Source organism: Jatropha curcas, chromosome 4, assembly GCF_041381405.1.
Source record: "Jatropha curcas cultivar XTBG-Jc1 chromosome 4, XTBG_Jcur_1.0, whole genome shotgun sequence".
Classification (NCBI taxonomy): domain Eukaryota; kingdom Viridiplantae; phylum Streptophyta; class Magnoliopsida; order Malpighiales; family Euphorbiaceae; genus Jatropha; species Jatropha curcas.
In genome coordinates, this window is record NC_143154.1 from 29,833,597 (window position 1) to 29,849,806 (window position 16,210).

The 16,210-nt window shown below is 35.6% G+C and overlaps 1 protein-coding gene and 1 pseudogene across 2 annotated transcripts; both read left to right on the forward strand.

Annotated features, from left to right (window-relative positions):
* Window positions 1-556: 556 nt before the first annotated feature.
* Window positions 557-3,882, forward strand: LOC149497199 (anamorsin homolog; annotated as a pseudogene). Its single transcript, XR_016320329.1, has 8 exons — window positions 557-613; window positions 757-943; window positions 1,897-2,063; window positions 2,148-2,251; window positions 2,866-3,018; window positions 3,145-3,263; window positions 3,487-3,561; window positions 3,657-3,882. The product of XR_016320329.1 is annotated as an anamorsin homolog (transcript).
* A 7,545-nt stretch (window positions 3,883-11,427) lies between these two features.
* LOC105645952 (cyclin-dependent kinase-like protein) lies at window positions 11,428-13,294 on the forward strand. The gene is made up of 2 exons (XM_012231705.4): window positions 11,428-11,645; window positions 11,748-13,294. Exons 1-2 carry the CDS (start codon window positions 11,550-11,552, stop codon window positions 13,119-13,121), a joined length of 1,470 nt encoding a protein of 489 aa, XP_012087095.1. The 5' UTR covers window positions 11,428-11,549; the 3' UTR covers window positions 13,122-13,294.
* Window positions 13,295-16,210: the final 2,916 nt, after the last annotated feature.

The window sequence follows — 16,210 nt, forward strand, 5'->3', positions numbered from 1 at the left end:
AACTTTGCTTTATCGATGTATAAACTAAATAATTTTTTCTTTACTGAACTTAATTATTCGATCAAAGATAATTTTTTCTCATTGAGAATATCTCTTTGTTGAGCTTTTTTTAAAATGGTAATCATTGCGCTTTTAGCTTTCTTCTTTATTGTGTTTTTATGTTCTTATAATGTTTGATAATCCAGTGTAGTTTTGGAAATTTGATTTTAAACATTATGCATGTTGAGTGACTGTTATTTAACGTTATGCCACATATGCTGAAAGTATTTCTTTCAATTTTGGTAATGCTTTTCTGCGAATTATGCATGGTGGTTTGTGTTTGTTGGAGTTGTTTAATTGCGAAGAAAGCTGCTTTTTGGTTGTTCTTTATCCAATTAAGAACTTTGAGCTACTCCTGTGTGAAGAAGATAGAATTTGGTTTGCATATAAAAATGGTGAATTTTTTTCTCGTTGGCCTTTATAAACTGATCCACCTGATTTCCTCCTGTTTTTGTCTCTGAATTTGCATATGAAATCCAATAAACTCTCCTGTTGCCTCTCTGTCATCAAGTTAGTAATGAAACATCCAGATTCACCAAGTTTCAGTAGGTTTGAATCTCAAGATGGATATGGGGTAACAAACCCCTTTTGAATATGTTGTGATAGGTTGATTGAATTTGTATGTATCTCTTATACATAGGGTTTCCTTTGGATTGTTCGCATGATAATATTATGCTCGACAAGTTTCAAAAGCTGCTCATTGCTGACTTTTGGTAGGATATAAAGAGGGTACAGAGCACTGTACTAGCGTTGACAGATGACATAGTTCTTACAGTAAGTACAGTAGTACATACAGTTAGGGAGCTCGGTAATGAAGGAGCTGAGCAATGTGATCCTCATGTTGTCACTCAAGCATCATATCTGAGTACTTCCCTTAAACTTTTCTCATTTTTTCTTAGTGTTTGAGTTCCTTTTTGTGGTCAAAATGCTCACGCAGGCATGCTCAAGTGGATACTCATACACTTAATAAGTTTTTCTTAGTGGCAGTATTTGTCCCTCAAATTGGAAGTCATTGCCCGGCAGTGTTCTGTATCTTCATTTTATGAGTAGCAGAAGCTTGAATTGTTAGATGGCCTAATTGCAAAAGGCTCATTTTTATGTTAAAAACTGAGAAGCCGAAATAAGAATCACCTGTCCAAAGATAAATCCACTTTCTTCCCTAAGGGTTTTTCTGCCATTAAAGTTTATGTTCCATGTGCATCATGGAATAAGATACTTTCTCTTACAATGGTAAGGTTTGGAAAATTGTTTGCAAAGTTTCTTTCCTTTTCTTTGATTCATATAAGGAATGGCGTTCTTCTTAATAGAATGCCTTGTTATTGTCACCAAGTTGCATTTTGTGATTTATTTGGTACGAGGGTTGTCTATTCTCTATTTTTGTGCATTTGGTAAATTTCCTCCCACTAGTTATTCTCGCATAGTTGTTCTTCAACTGGTATCATGTCTTGTCATATGAACTCTTCTTAGTATTCTGTACCTAAGCAATCACTCCCACCTCGCCCCCCCTCAATCCCGCTAATTTCAATTGTGCAATGATCTTTGAGTTTTTTTTTTTCTGGTATGGTTGCCTTCAAGAATCCTCTTTCTGTTTGTCATATCACATGGCTTAGGATCTCTTACGCTTCCCTTTTCACTCCCTCAGAAGAGTTACATATGCTTTTCCATTTTTAAGTCCATTGGTACAGTTGGCTCTTCAGACTTAATGATATCATGATAAAAGATACCATGTTCCAAGTAAAGAATATTTTTCTAGCTGATTCTTCTATACTTTTTTTTTCCAATTTATTTTTATTATCTTGAAACATTTCTACTGATTAAGCAGCTAAGACTATAATATTCATGCTTGAGTTTTATCAGGTAAGCTGCCAGTGCAATTTTCATCCATGGATATTGTCATTTCCATCAGTTAGTCACTCCAATTTCCTGGCGACCGGTTGATAGAAGAAATCTCAAGAGTGTTGAAGCCTGGTGGAATTGTCCTGATTTACAAAAGTCTTCAGTCTGTTGCAGAGGAAACAGATAAAGTAAATATGATGTTGTTTCAGACCGGGTGAAGTTTTAGTTAAGATTAGTTTGTAGTAGAGTATCTCACGATGGTGTTTCTACAGGCATTAGTTGCTCCAGAGCAGAATTGTTGTCAGCAGGGTTCTTGGAAGCACAAGTAGTCCAGTTGAAATCTGTTTCACTATCTGGAGCTGTCCAACCTTTTGGGGTGAGTTATAGTGTTTCTTTCTTGCTATTAATATAATCTTTGACATTTCTCCTTCTTATCTGACTATTGTTATACGCATTTTCAAGCCTCTGCTTTGGATTGAATTCTCCTCCTCTTTGAAGGGGATTCCTATCTTGTGGAGCTTTACTTGATTTGATTTCTGTGACTTGGATGAATAGCTTGCAGCAGCATGATAAACGACTGTCATAATAAATCACAATGTTCGACTGCAAGTGTTCTCTAATTTTATGAAAAGCAGAAACCTCACTTGTTTAATTCACTTTTATGTTGTTCCAAATGGGACAAGATAAAAGCATTGCAATAACTTTTAAAAAATTGCTGTTGAATATACTGAGATGCTAATATTAGTAATGTTTTACCTAAAGCTATGTTAGTGCTTTTTTTTTTTTCTAGTATTTCCCTGATCTACCCTCAACTTCTACTTGAGATACTTGAATTTATTCTGGTTGTAAGCTTGCAAGAACTATAAAACAAGTTCTAAGTTTCTATACCCCAGCAAAACACAATAACTTTCTATCATCTGTTTTTCACTCAAATTTAGGATTTTATATTTTTCAGGTTATTTACATAGTATCTCCTCTTTGTATTTATAGGTTAAGGCTAAGAAGCCTTCTTGGAAGATAGGATCATCCTTTGCCATTAATAGGTCCATGAAAAGTCCAGTCAAGGTTTGGATTGATGATGATTTAATTGATGAAGATATCCTCTTAACTCAAGGGATTTGGAAAAACCTCAACTACTAGCTGGTTAGATAAAAAGGCCTAAACTCCCTTGATTTTACCAATTTGTTTTGCTTTTTAAGCCATGCATTAGCACTTTCTTTCTTTCTTTCCTTTGTTTTTTTAATATGCGTGAAGTTGCTGATTGTGAAGTCGGAAGCACAAGGAAAGCTTGTAAAAACTGCACCTGTGGGAGAGCAGATGCAGAGGGGAAGGTGAAGTTAGGATTGACAATAGACAAGTTGAACAATCCTCAATCAGCATGTGGCAATGTACGTTTATTAGAACTTTAAATTATGTCTCTCTTTTTATCACACGTGAATGACTGACCACTTTACTAGAGTTAGTATGAATATTTAGATGCTTAAGACATCTTTGGATCATGTGCATACATATATAGATTGAGGAGTTAAAAATTGTTTCACATTTGAGTTATCCATGGTTTTGTGTTTTGTTAGACTGGTTTAGTCAATTCTCCTTTCGTTTTATGTATAGTGTGGACTGGACGATGCTTTCCGCTGCAGTGCGTGCCCTTACAAAGGCCTCCCACCCTTCAAACTTGGCGAGAAGGTATATAATGAAATGAAGCTTTTCTATCTGATACTCTTTTTCTTATCGACGTCGGTTTGTGATAGTTGGAGCTAAGTTCTATATTCTTCCAGCAGGTTTCACTGCCAGGAAACTTCCTTGCCGCGGATATTTGAATGTGGAAAAAACTCGGCAAAACAATGTTTTGATTTTTAGTAATTTCTTTTAGCCTGAGTAATGAATAGACTCGTATTTGTTTAATCATTGTTTACTTGATTAGTAGTGCAACCGTTTTATTTTGGATTTTTCGTTTAAAATGCTAACTGTTGTTCAAACTTTGGAATGTAATAAATAATAGATTTTACTGTCTACGTTTTTACATTCATTCTCTTTTTTTTTTTTTTTTCATTTTTCATATATTATCTGATTAAATAATAATTATAGAAAAAAATATATACATAATTATTTTCTAAAATGAGGGAGCCTCAATATGTCAAAGTTAGGTGTACCTACACACGTGATGAAAAGAAAAACAAAGTTGGCAGAAGTTGGCAAGCGACCTTGACGAAGATGGAGTGCCGTGTATAAATGATACACGGCTCTCTCATCCTCCTCTCTTATAAATAGGAGAGGATTTGCTCCGTTTAACACACACCAACAAGACAGAGAGAGTGAGAGCAATTGTGAGAGAGCAATTGTGAGAGAGACAAATAGTGAGATCATTCAAGAAGAAAAATTAAGCTTAATTTTTCGGGTATTCTTAAATAGAGGGTTGTGAGTGTATGTAAACACTGTATTTATTTTTCTTCTATAAAAGATCTGTGGCAGTCCGGAGACGTAGGCAAGATTGGCCGAACTCCGTTATCAAATTGTGTGTTATTATTTTCTTTTGCTCCCTCGTAAAGGGGATTTTGCGTAATTTTTTCCCAACAACTGGTATCAGAGCCGAAGGTTTCGGCAGGTCCAGCCGGTCAGATAGCAGTACCGGATTCGTGGATATATTTCAAAAATAAATATACCACGACGACGAGAAAATTACGACGAGTCTATTGGTGTTGTCCGCTCGGAAAGTCGTTGCAGAATCGACTTAGTGGTGAATAGTAAAACAGTAACTCAAAGTGGTGGTGAACAGTACTATTGGAGTACTGTTAAGCCCAAGTAATATTCACGTATAGTACTATTCACATATAGTATTATTTACGTGTACTGTTACTATTCACGTGTACTATTACTATTCACGTATACGGTTACTATTCACGTATACGGTTACTATTCACGTATACTAACAATCAAGGCGGAGTTAGACTCGAGTGGGAGCAATGGCTGCAGATGAAGGAAAGTGGAAAATTGAAAAATTTGATGGTGCAGATTTTGGTTTTTGGAAAATGCAGATAGAGGATTATCTGTATCAGAAAGGTCTTTTCCAACCTCTCTCTGGAATAAAGCCAGAGGCAATGAAGGAAGAAGATTGGAATCTTCTAGACAGACAAGCACTCGGGGTTATTCGTTTAACCCTCTCCCGCAATGTTGCCTTCAACATAGCAAAAGAAAAGACCACGGCGGGTCTTATGGCGGCTCTTTCCAATATGTACGAAAAGCCATCGGCCGCAAATAAAGTTCACTTGATGAGGCGGTTATTCAATCTACGAATGACGGAAAGCGCATCGGTGGCCCAACATCTCAACGAACTCAATACAGTGACAACCCAATTGAGTTCAGTTGAAATTGAATTTGATGAAGAGGTACGAGCATTGATACTTTTGTCTTCCCTACCAGAAAGTTGGAATGCTACTGTCACAGCTGTGAGTAGCTCGTCCGGAAGCAAGAAGTTAAAATTTGATGATGTTCGTGACCTAGTTCTCAGTGAAGAGATCCGACGGAGAGAGTCAGGTGAACATTCAACTTCTTCAGTCTTGCATATAGAATCGAGAGGAAGACATTCAACCAGAGGGAATGGACGCGATAGATCGAACTACCGAGGCAAATCAAAGGACAGGAGGTCCAAATCCAGGAATCCCAGCAATTTCAATAGCACAAAGACCATTGAATGTTGGAATTGTGGAAAAACTGGTCACTACAAAAATCAGTGCAAGAATGCACCTAAGCACCAGGATGGGAAGTTAGAGGCAAATGGTGCCTCCACCTCAGGAGAAGATGATGCGCTTATATGCTCTTTGGAGAACAAGCAGGAGTCTTGGGTTTTAGATTCCGGTGCATCATTTCATGCAACTTCACAAAAAGAACTCCTTGAAAGGTATGCCCCCGGAAACTTTGGAAAAGTATACCTTGGTAATGACCAACCATGTAATATTGTTGGTAAAGGAGTTGTGAAGATTAGGTTGAACGGGTCTACATGGGAATTGAAGGATGTCAGACATATTCCTGACTTGAGAAAGAACTTAATCTCAGTAGGCCAGTTGGCCAGCGAAGGCTACACAACAACCTTCCACGGTGATAAGTGGAAGATTACAAAGGGTGCAATGATGGTTGCTCGTGGAAGTAAGAGTGGTACTCTTTACAGCACAGGAGGAGCAAGCTATTCTATTGCTGTTGCAGCAAACAGTGAAACTCCCAATTTATGGCATCAGAGGCTTGGCCATATGAGTATGAAAGGAATAAAGATTCTACACTCACAGGGAAAACTACCAGGTCTTCAGTCAATTGAAATTGACATGTGTGAAGACTGCATATTTGGAAAGCAGAAAAGAGTCAGCTTTCAGACAAATAGAAGAACCCCAAAGAAGGAGAAACTTGAGCTTGTACACTCTGATGTGTGGGGACCAACTACTGTCTCATCCATTGGTGGGAAACACTACTTTGTGACTTTTATTGATGATCACTCTCGGAAAGTTTGGGTTTACTTTCTAAAATATAAGTCAGAAGTATTTGATGCTTTCAAAATTTGGAAAGCTATGGTTGAAAATGAGACAGGACTGAAAATAAAAAAGCTTAGAACCGACAATGGTGGTGAATATGAAGACACCAGATTCAAGAAGTTCTGCTATGAGCATGAAATCAAGATGGAGAGAACCGTGCTAGGAACGCCTCAACACAATGGTGTAGCTGAGCGCATGAATCGAACGTTGACAGAAAGAGCCAGAAGCTTACGTGTACAATCAGGCTTACCAAAGCAGTTCTGGGCAGAAGCAGTCAACACAGCAGCTTACTTGATCAACCGAGGTCCATCGGTACCATTGGAGCACAAAATACCAGAAGAGGTATGGAGTGGAAAAGAAGTAAAACTCTCACACTTAAGAGTTTTCGGTTGTGTAGCATATGTGCATATAAGTGATCATGGCAGGAATAAGCTTGATCCCAAATCTAAGAAATGCATTTTCATTGGCTATGGCGGTGATGAGTTTGGATACCGCCTCTGGGATGAAGAAAACAAGAAAGTGATCCGCAGCAGAGATGTGGTCTTCAATGAAAGAATAATGTACAAGAACAGACATGACATAGTTGCCAGCGACTCAGAGCAGAGTGGGCCAGTGTTTGTAGAGATGGACGATATCTCAGAAAGTCTGCCGAATGAGTTAATTAAAGATACTCAATTAGAGGAATCAACTGACACACCACAAACTTCTCCTCCAAAAGCTTTAAGAAGGTCTGAACGTCCTCCAAAGCCTAACAGAAAATATATGAATTATTTGTTATTAACAGATGGAGGAGAACCTGAATGCTTTGAGGAAGCATGTCAAACAGCAGATGCCAGCAAGTGGGAGCTTGCCATGAAAGACGAAATGAAGTCTTTAATCTCCAATCAAACATGGGAACTAGCTGAGTTACCCGTAGGAAAGAAGGCACTTCACAATAAATGGGTGTATCGAGTGAAAGAGGAACATGATGGTTCTAAGAGATACAAAGCTCGACTGGTAGTCAAAGGGTTCCAGCAGAAGGAAGGAGTTGACTACACCGACATATTTGCACCAGTTGTAAAACTCAATACTATCAGGTCTGTGTTGAGTATTGTTGCTAGTGAAGGGCTCTACCTTGAGCAGTTGGACGTAAAGACGGCGTTTCTTCACGGAGACTTGGATAAGGAGATATACATGTACCAGCCAAAAGGATTCTCAGAAAAAGGAAAAGAGAATATGGTGTGCAAACTCAAGAAGAGCTTGTATGGACTGAAACAAGCTCCAAGACAGTGGTATAAAAAGTTCGACAGTTTCATGCACAATGAAGGCTTCCAGAAGTGCAACGCCGACCACTGTTGCTTCTTCAAAAGATACAGGTCCAGTTATATCATTTTACTGCTTTATGTTGATGATATGTTAGTAGCAGGTTCAAATATGGATGATATCAGAAACTTGAAGAAGCAATTGTCAAAAGAATTTGACATGAAGGACTTGGGTCTAGCGAAAAAGATTCTTGGAATGCAAATCACGAGAGATAAGCAAAACAGGTGTTGCAGTTATCTCAGGCGGATTACATCAATCGTGTATTGCAAAGATTCAATATGAACGAAGCTAAGCCGGTCAGCACACCCTTGGCTAGCCATTTTCGCCTATCCAAGGACCAGTCCCCTCAGACGGAAGAAGAGAGAAAAGACATGGCCAAAATTCCTTATGCTTCAGCCATAGGAAGTTTGATGTATGCGATAGTCTGTACGAGACCAGATATTGGCCATGCAGTGGGAGTTGTTAGCAGGTATATGTCAAATCCAGGGAAAGCTCATTGGGAAGCGATGAAGTGGATTTTGAGGTATCTACGAGGCACTACTGAGAAGTGTTTGTACTTTGGTAAAGGAGAACTAAAAGTACAAGGTTATGTAGATGCAGACTATGGAGGCGACATTGATCACCGAAGAAGCACCACAGGTTATATTTTCACTGTTGGTACTACAGCTGTTTGTTGGATGTCACAGGTACAGAAGATTGTAGCTCTATCCACAACAGAAGCTGAATATGTCGCAGTGACAGAAGCCAGCAAAGAGATGATATGGCTTCAAGGTTTGTTAACAGAGTTGGGTTTCAAACAGAAAAAGAATGTTTTGTACAGTGATAGTCAGAGTGCAATACACTTGGCAAAAAATTCAGCATTTCATTCCAGAACCAAGCATATTGGACTTCGTTATCACTTCATCAGATCTCTATTAGAAGATGATGTGTTAATACTGGAGAAGATCCAAGGAAGTAAGAATCCAGCAGACATGTTAACAAAGGTGGTGACCATTGACAAACTGAAGTTGTGCTCGACTTCAGTTGGCCTGCTAGAATAAACAGACCAGAGAAGATTGCCGCAGAATTAATGTGTGAAGACAGATTGAAATCAGTCTTCAAGTGGGAGATTGTCAAAGTTAAGTGTACCTACACACGTGATGAAAAGAAAAACAAAGTTGGCAGAAGTTGGCAAGCGACCTTGACGAAGATGGAGTGCCGTGTATAAATGATACACGGCTCTCTCATCCTCCTCTCCTATAAATAGGAGAGGATTTGCTCCGTTTAACACACACCAACAAGACAGAGAGAGTGAGAGCAATTGTGAGAGAGCAATTGTGAGAGAGAAAAATAGTGAGATCATTCAAGAAGAAAAATTAAGCTTAATTTTCCGGGTATTCTTAAATAGAGGGTTGTGAGTGTATGTAAACACTGTATTTATTTTTCTCCTATAAAAGATCTGTGGCAGTCCGGAGACGTAGGCAAGATTGGCCGAACTCCGTTATCAAATTGTGTGTTATTATTTTCTTTTGCTCCCTCGTAAAGGGGATTTTGCGTAATTTTTTCCCAACACAATACTACTTTGATCTGAATGTTAAACCAGCATAAAGAAAAATTCAAATATTCCATCATTTAAACTCTACAAGTCCTGAAACATTATATATATGTACTGCGGTTGCATTCTAAATCCTGAAATGTTTGAAGTTGAACAAAACACTAAATAATGGCGACGGTTTCTACTTTGTATAGAGTGGGCCTCTTTGATCAGAGCAGAGGTGTTCGATCTGGATCTGTGGATAGTGTGCTTAGTTACCCATGCAAGAAGGACAAGTAGGGGCAACCATACACGTGATCTCATACAAAAAAAATAGGGTGCACTTTACACAGGTCAGCGGCTGCCAAAAATTGACAACGGGACCACTCCAGAGTCCAGACTCTTTCCCTCCCTCTCGTCTCATTTATTAACTTCACATGCGATGCGAAACCCATCTCTCTCTTTAGAGTTACGTTGGTTGTGGCATTACATCCACCGCATTGAGTAAGAGTTTCATCTATCCATGGAATAAATGTGAGTGGTTGAAGATCTTAGATGGTCATAAATGCGACAATTCCTCTACTTCAACCATCTCATTAATTATCCCTCAGTACGGTCCAACCCTATTTTTCTCCTTAATCTATTATTCTTCAGAGAGGGTAATTTAAAAGCATATCTTTCTTAAATTCAACATAGCAGAGTTTTATTATGACTATGGAATATGGATGGAAATGCCAACATTTCTCACTCACTCTCACTTCATTCAATTTAAAAGCTACGAAAAATGTATCCGACTGCAAAAGTATTTAATGGATGGGTACCACATTTGATTTTTTTTCCAAGAAATACTATTAAGCTGAATGCTATTCAGCACTTTCACACAACAATATTATTATAATCTGAGAATTTCTTGTCATCGTCTCAGGAAAATTCCTTATTTTCTATTTCTGATAGTAGATGTTCATGTTATATACACACACACAGCAGGGTGACCCTTCAAATGGAATTGTCAAGATAATTTATTTTCTGTGGCCAGAATAGCTGACCTACAGGGAAGAGTTTAGAATATTTTGGATAAATGCCACTTGGAATCATTTTTTATTAGACTAATTAAAATTGACCATTTTTCTTCTTATTACTATTATTATTATTATTATTCACGAGTATTGCTATATTATTTTTTGGTAGAACAATAATCTCATTTCGAGATTCATTTATTCTTTTTACTTTGGATCTTACAAGATTCTGTTAAGTTTTATTAAGCTTGGGAATTCTTGATTACCGTTTGATTTGAATCTGGAATAATTGTGGTCCTACAATTTGACCCCAGTTGCTGCCCATATAAATTCAAATTGGCAGCAACTGCGTTTAGTAATTAATCATCCCATCCTGTAATTCTATAGGCCAGCTGATAGTGATATATGTATTGTTCACATTTAATGGTGTACTGTGCAGTCAACAAGTTGATTATGCTATTGTCATTGATTGCTTATTAGGGAAGAAATTACAGTACCTAACTAAATTCAATATAATACAAATCTTAATTAATTGTGATTTGAAAGCCTAACCTAAGTGGTCAGGATTTGGTGGGCTATTATTAATAATTTGATGCTGCTATTTCGACATTTTATCTCAATTAGTGACTCGATGCATTTAGGTGTTCTGAACTAAACAACTACTTTCTTCAAAGGCAATGGCATTTTGAAATGAAATGTTCTTAGATAATATGTTGGAATTCTATTTCACTCTTTCTTTTTTCTGTCGTGCATGTCAATTATACATCTATATGAAGAAATTATTATTTAAACTCAAATGCCAGATTCATAATATTCATAATTTCTGTGACTACTAAATTTTTACTCCTAATGGTAAAATGATTTTGCTAAGCATATTGATTTTTAATGGGGCATTCAAACAGTAAAGACTTGTATTTTCACATTAAAAGTGATATGAGTTTAAAAAAAAATTCTGAATGTCGACGTTGGAATAATGTTTTTAATGCAAACTTTACATGCAAAATTGCAGAAAGAAATAATCATACATTTTTAACGGCCTAGAAAATATAGGGATGTCACGAAAATCTAATTACATAATTTCACTGTTTTCAGAATCTACAGCGAGTAGTAACACTTGAATGTCTGCCTGTGATATTCATCGCCATGATTACAACACGACGAAGAAGCAACCTAAGAAAGTGAAAGAAAACGAAAAGAGACTGAACCACGAGACACAACATTAATTTAAAAAATCAAAAATAAAAAAAAAAGTTAATCCACCTCTTATAGTATCAAATAAAAAGAACAGACCTCTCCAAAAATGAGATAGATAACAAATTAAACATGGCTCCTTTGTCTTCTTCTTCTCCCTCCTCTTCTATGTCCCCTTCTTCCCCTCCTTATCCTCTGCCCTCTCACCCGTCTCCTCACTTCACTCCTGTAAGAACCAACATCTGTTTTGTATAATTTTCTGAAACAAAAAAGAAAGGTTTAGTGTTTGTCTTTCCCTGCTAAGTTGTATTCTTTGTTTCTTTTTGGCAGATTCAAGAATGTGAAAGAGAAGAACAAGAAGATGTATATAGTGCAACACCGGCGTCAATTGATAAGAGAAAGGCTGTAAAGCACCAGCCAACACCTCTTCATGTCAAAAACGGCAAGCCCAATATCAAGAAAGGACATGCATCAAGTGAAAATTGTGGAGAAGAATTAGATGGTTCTGTTTCTTGCAACAAGTGCCGTCCACACTCAAGAGAGAAGATATCTGTTGTTCCTTTAGACAACAATGGCTTAAACAAGCACTCATCATCTTTTATTGCGAGTCCTAATGGACTCTTTAAGTCTATTTTCTCTTCATTAACAAGAAAGAGTCCAAAATCCTTAGATGTATCATCGGCAAGAGAAGAACAATTGAAAATTGCAGTAGCTGAGCTTTCCCATAAGCTTATTCAAGCAACAAGAAGGAAAGACGAAGCAATTCTTGAAGCTTCGAAGCTAAAATATTCGATGTCTGAACTTGAAAAAAAGCTTAATAAGCTGGAAGTTTATTGCCATAATTTGAAATCTGGCCTTGATGAGTGTAGCAGCAATAACTCACCGTATCGGGCTGCAAAAGGTTTCAATATTCATATGCATCAGCAACAACAAAGTAGTATTATGGGTGTTGGTGACAAGGTAATTGAGCAATTCTTGGTTTCAGTCTCTGAAGCTAGGGCTTCAGTTAGGCTTTTAAGCAGGTCACTTACTACGCAACTAAGACACATGGGAGTTAGAGTTTTTGAAAGAATCTCTCTTCTTCTTCAAGCTTATGATATAAAGATTTCATTCTCCAAGAATCCCAAAAGTGTTCTTTTTTATCTTGAGGCTTTATTGAATAAAGCTTTCTTTGAAGATTTTGAATCTGTTGGGTTTCAAAAAAGTTCTATTAATCAAATATTGAACCCCATTGATAGATGTGAAGCAAATTATGCATCTTTTATTGTCCTAAAAGAGTTGACATGGGAAGAGGTGTTAAATAAGGGGACCAGGCATTTTAGTGAAGAATTTAGCAAGTTTTGTGATAGAAAAATGAATGAGATTGTTGGCATGTTAAGTTGGAATAGAGCCTGGCCTGAGCCATTATTGCAGGCATTTTTTGGTGCTTCTAAAAGTGTATGGTTGGTGCACCTTTTGGCTAATTCAGTGCATCCTGGTTTGCCAATATTTAGAGTGGATAAGTGGGTAAGGTTTGATTCTGTTTACATGGAAGATATGGGTGGAGACAGAGCTAAGAAGTTGGTCCCTACCATGGTTCGGATCATGGTTGCACCTGGGTTCTATGTCTATGGCAATGTGGTCAAGAGCAAGGTTCTTTGCAGGTACTATAGCAATAATAATACTAATAATAATAACAATAACAATGTTAGTGATGAAAATTGAAAAGGGTTTGACCCTCTCTTTCTTTAGGGTCTTGTCTTTTTAGTTTACTTTGTAACACTTTTGTTGTTAATGTTACATGGAATTGTCAATTAAGTGAGCATAAGATATGTCTCATCGGGGTTTTTGAATTGGGGATTTTTGGGTCAAAGTAACAAATTGGCATTTTGTGATTACTTTGTTTTATTCTTTGTTTGGTCAATTTTTTATCATCATCTTCGCTCTCAATGCTGATTCTTGGGAATTGAATTTTCTTATGGGTCCTATTTTCCTAACTCTCTGGATGGAATTTATAACAAAAAAAAAAAAATATCAATTAAAAAAAAAAGACCCATGTAGATAAGATGCTTGTCCTGTGACATTTTTTTTTTGGATTTTCTACTTGAGTTTTATCCCTAGTTATGAAAGCCCTTTTCTATGCCAACTCATAGTTCTAAGGTCCAGCTCATTCCTCATAAATCAAACATGGATTCTTCTAACTTGTTTTTGCAAGAACTTGGTTTTCTGGTGATTATCCATTATTATTCAATTAGAGTTCCATATGATCCTCTGCTTTTCTTTTTATTTCTGGGAATTGTCTTCATAGAACAATTCCATGTCAAATAGCAATTATTTGAAACCCTTCCTTTTTTTTTTTTTTTTTCTAAATTTACTCTGCAACTGTACTTTATTTTCAAAAGATTTAGATTCCAGTCTTTATCCTATCAATTTAGAATATTTCACTAAAATGATGATTATTGCTTTGCTACCTGTCAATCCCTTCATCCCTTTTTAAGATATGTAATAGATGGATGAATGGTCGGCTGAAAAGTGTGTAGGAAAAAGAGGTTGCAATTGAGGCATGTTATTTCTGCTTACTACAATGTACCTTCCTGAACCATGGGAAAGACAGATTTGGAAGTTTATGTTCTGGACAAATGTTGTTTTTGATTAAATGATTGAGTGAAATGGTTGGCAGGCCTTTTGTTTTCTGTCTGTGATTTGGTTGCAAGTGTAGGAGAGATAGTTGATGGTCATTTCTCTCAAGTTTAACGTATAATGATTTGGTCCAAACAATTGCCTTGTTTAACTATTAAACATAATAAAAATGGAGAAAGGTGGGCAGTTAGAAACTTTTGCGATTGCCTCTTTCAACGCTATCGCCTCCAAAATTAATGGATTGACCTATAAATCTGGTTTAGGCAGTGTTTTCCTGAAAATATAATAAATATGTTTTTCATGGCATGTTAAAAATTTTCAACCTTCCTGTGTTAACGACTAAATAGTGGAATCTTTCACTTTGCAGACGTCATAATAACTCCATTTAATTTAATTGCTGGAAAAAAATTACATTATTTGAATAATTTTCCTTAGAAATGTCGACTTCTCAATATTTCTTAAATTGTGAACAATAGTCACATTGTTCGGCTGCAATAACTGTAGAATTCTTTAAAAAAAAAAAAATTCCTACGTAATATTTATATTTCGATGAACTAATATATATGTTGGTAGCCTAACAAACGGCGATTTATACAAGGACACAGCTTGGTAGGAGCTACAACAAGGCAAAAATGTTATGCAATTTTCAAATACATCTTCATCTAAAACAAAATTAAATTGAAAGTAAACTCAAATTTTATTTAATTACCCCTTAATCCTTTTTTTTTTTTTTTTTGAAAAATAAATGAGGAGCAAAACTCAAAGAAAAGTACCAAAACTGCTTAAACTTAAGCTTAAGTAATTTTTGCACAATCATGAAAGCAAAGATAACAATTTAGTAGGCGAAGAACAAAGCAAATGAGCACCCAGAGGAAATCAAATGCTTTGGCAACTTGAAGGATAGTAAAAAACAAAATTTTCCCACGAAGTAGTAAATTTGACATCAAGACAACAGAAAGAAGCTTCCTTTCAACAAAAAGACCCAAAGCCAGGACAGACTTTTCTTCCAAGAAAAATTGGCTTATCATTGAAGACTTTATCTAAACAAGGATAACTGTCCGCAGACCTTCCTTCTTGGAAGCTCACCATCTTTCGAATCTTCTTGTAATTTATTTATCTTAACACTATATTTTTTTCATATTATTTTATTTTAATAATTAACTGGATTTATATTTTAGTTTTAATAAATCAGTTTCCAAATGTTTTTGTTTTGATTTTTTTTCTTAATTTAATCAATCTACCATATTAATCAAATTTGGCACTATAACTTATCCAGAATGTAAAATAAACCCGATTTAGCACCATAATTTAAACATATTCTTATTATAAAATAATAAAAATTATTTAAAATTAAAAAGGAGAAAAACCAAAAAACATTTTCGTTTCTTCTTGTTTATCATTTTCGTGGTTTTTGTTTAATATGCAAGTGTTGGGTTTTAATAACTTGCAGGTGTGGTGGGTGGAAGTAGGGGAAGGGGGGAAGAGGATGACGGAGAGGACACGTGTTCCTCTGCTTTTATTTTGTTGGAATAAAACTTGCTATATAATTTTCTCAAAAATCAATTTTTTTTATATAATTATTACTTTTAACTTTGTATCAGACAACTAAAAAAGCCGAATTCAGACAGAAAATAAATATTTGATTTAATCAGAAAATTAATAAAAAATTATAGACATTATATTTTATTTAATTATTTTTAAAATCAAAGAGATGAGACACATACACTTTTGTAATTTTTCCATAATTATTTTTTATATTTTTACACATTTTTTTCCTAATTTTATACTTTAAAATTTTCTATCAATTAAAAATATTACTTCTATTTTTTTAAAATTGATCTTTTTGTTCACATGATGTAAAATTTGAATGATAATTATATAAAAATTTGGGTGATAGTAGTATAAAAAAAAATTATTTTTTGAGAGAATTGAATATTTCTTCCAAAATTCATGGACAAATTGAGCTATATTCAAATTTGGTTTTCATTTTTGACGTTTTATAATTTTTATTATTTAAAAATATAGAACTTAATGTTTTACAACTTCCTTATAAGAATTGGACGAAATTGATTTTAATATCAAAGTTTTTGGTGCTAAATTGATCTAAAAATAAGTTTAGGGATCAAAATGAATAATTATTTAATAAGTTATTAAATAAATAGTCATGTGTTCAA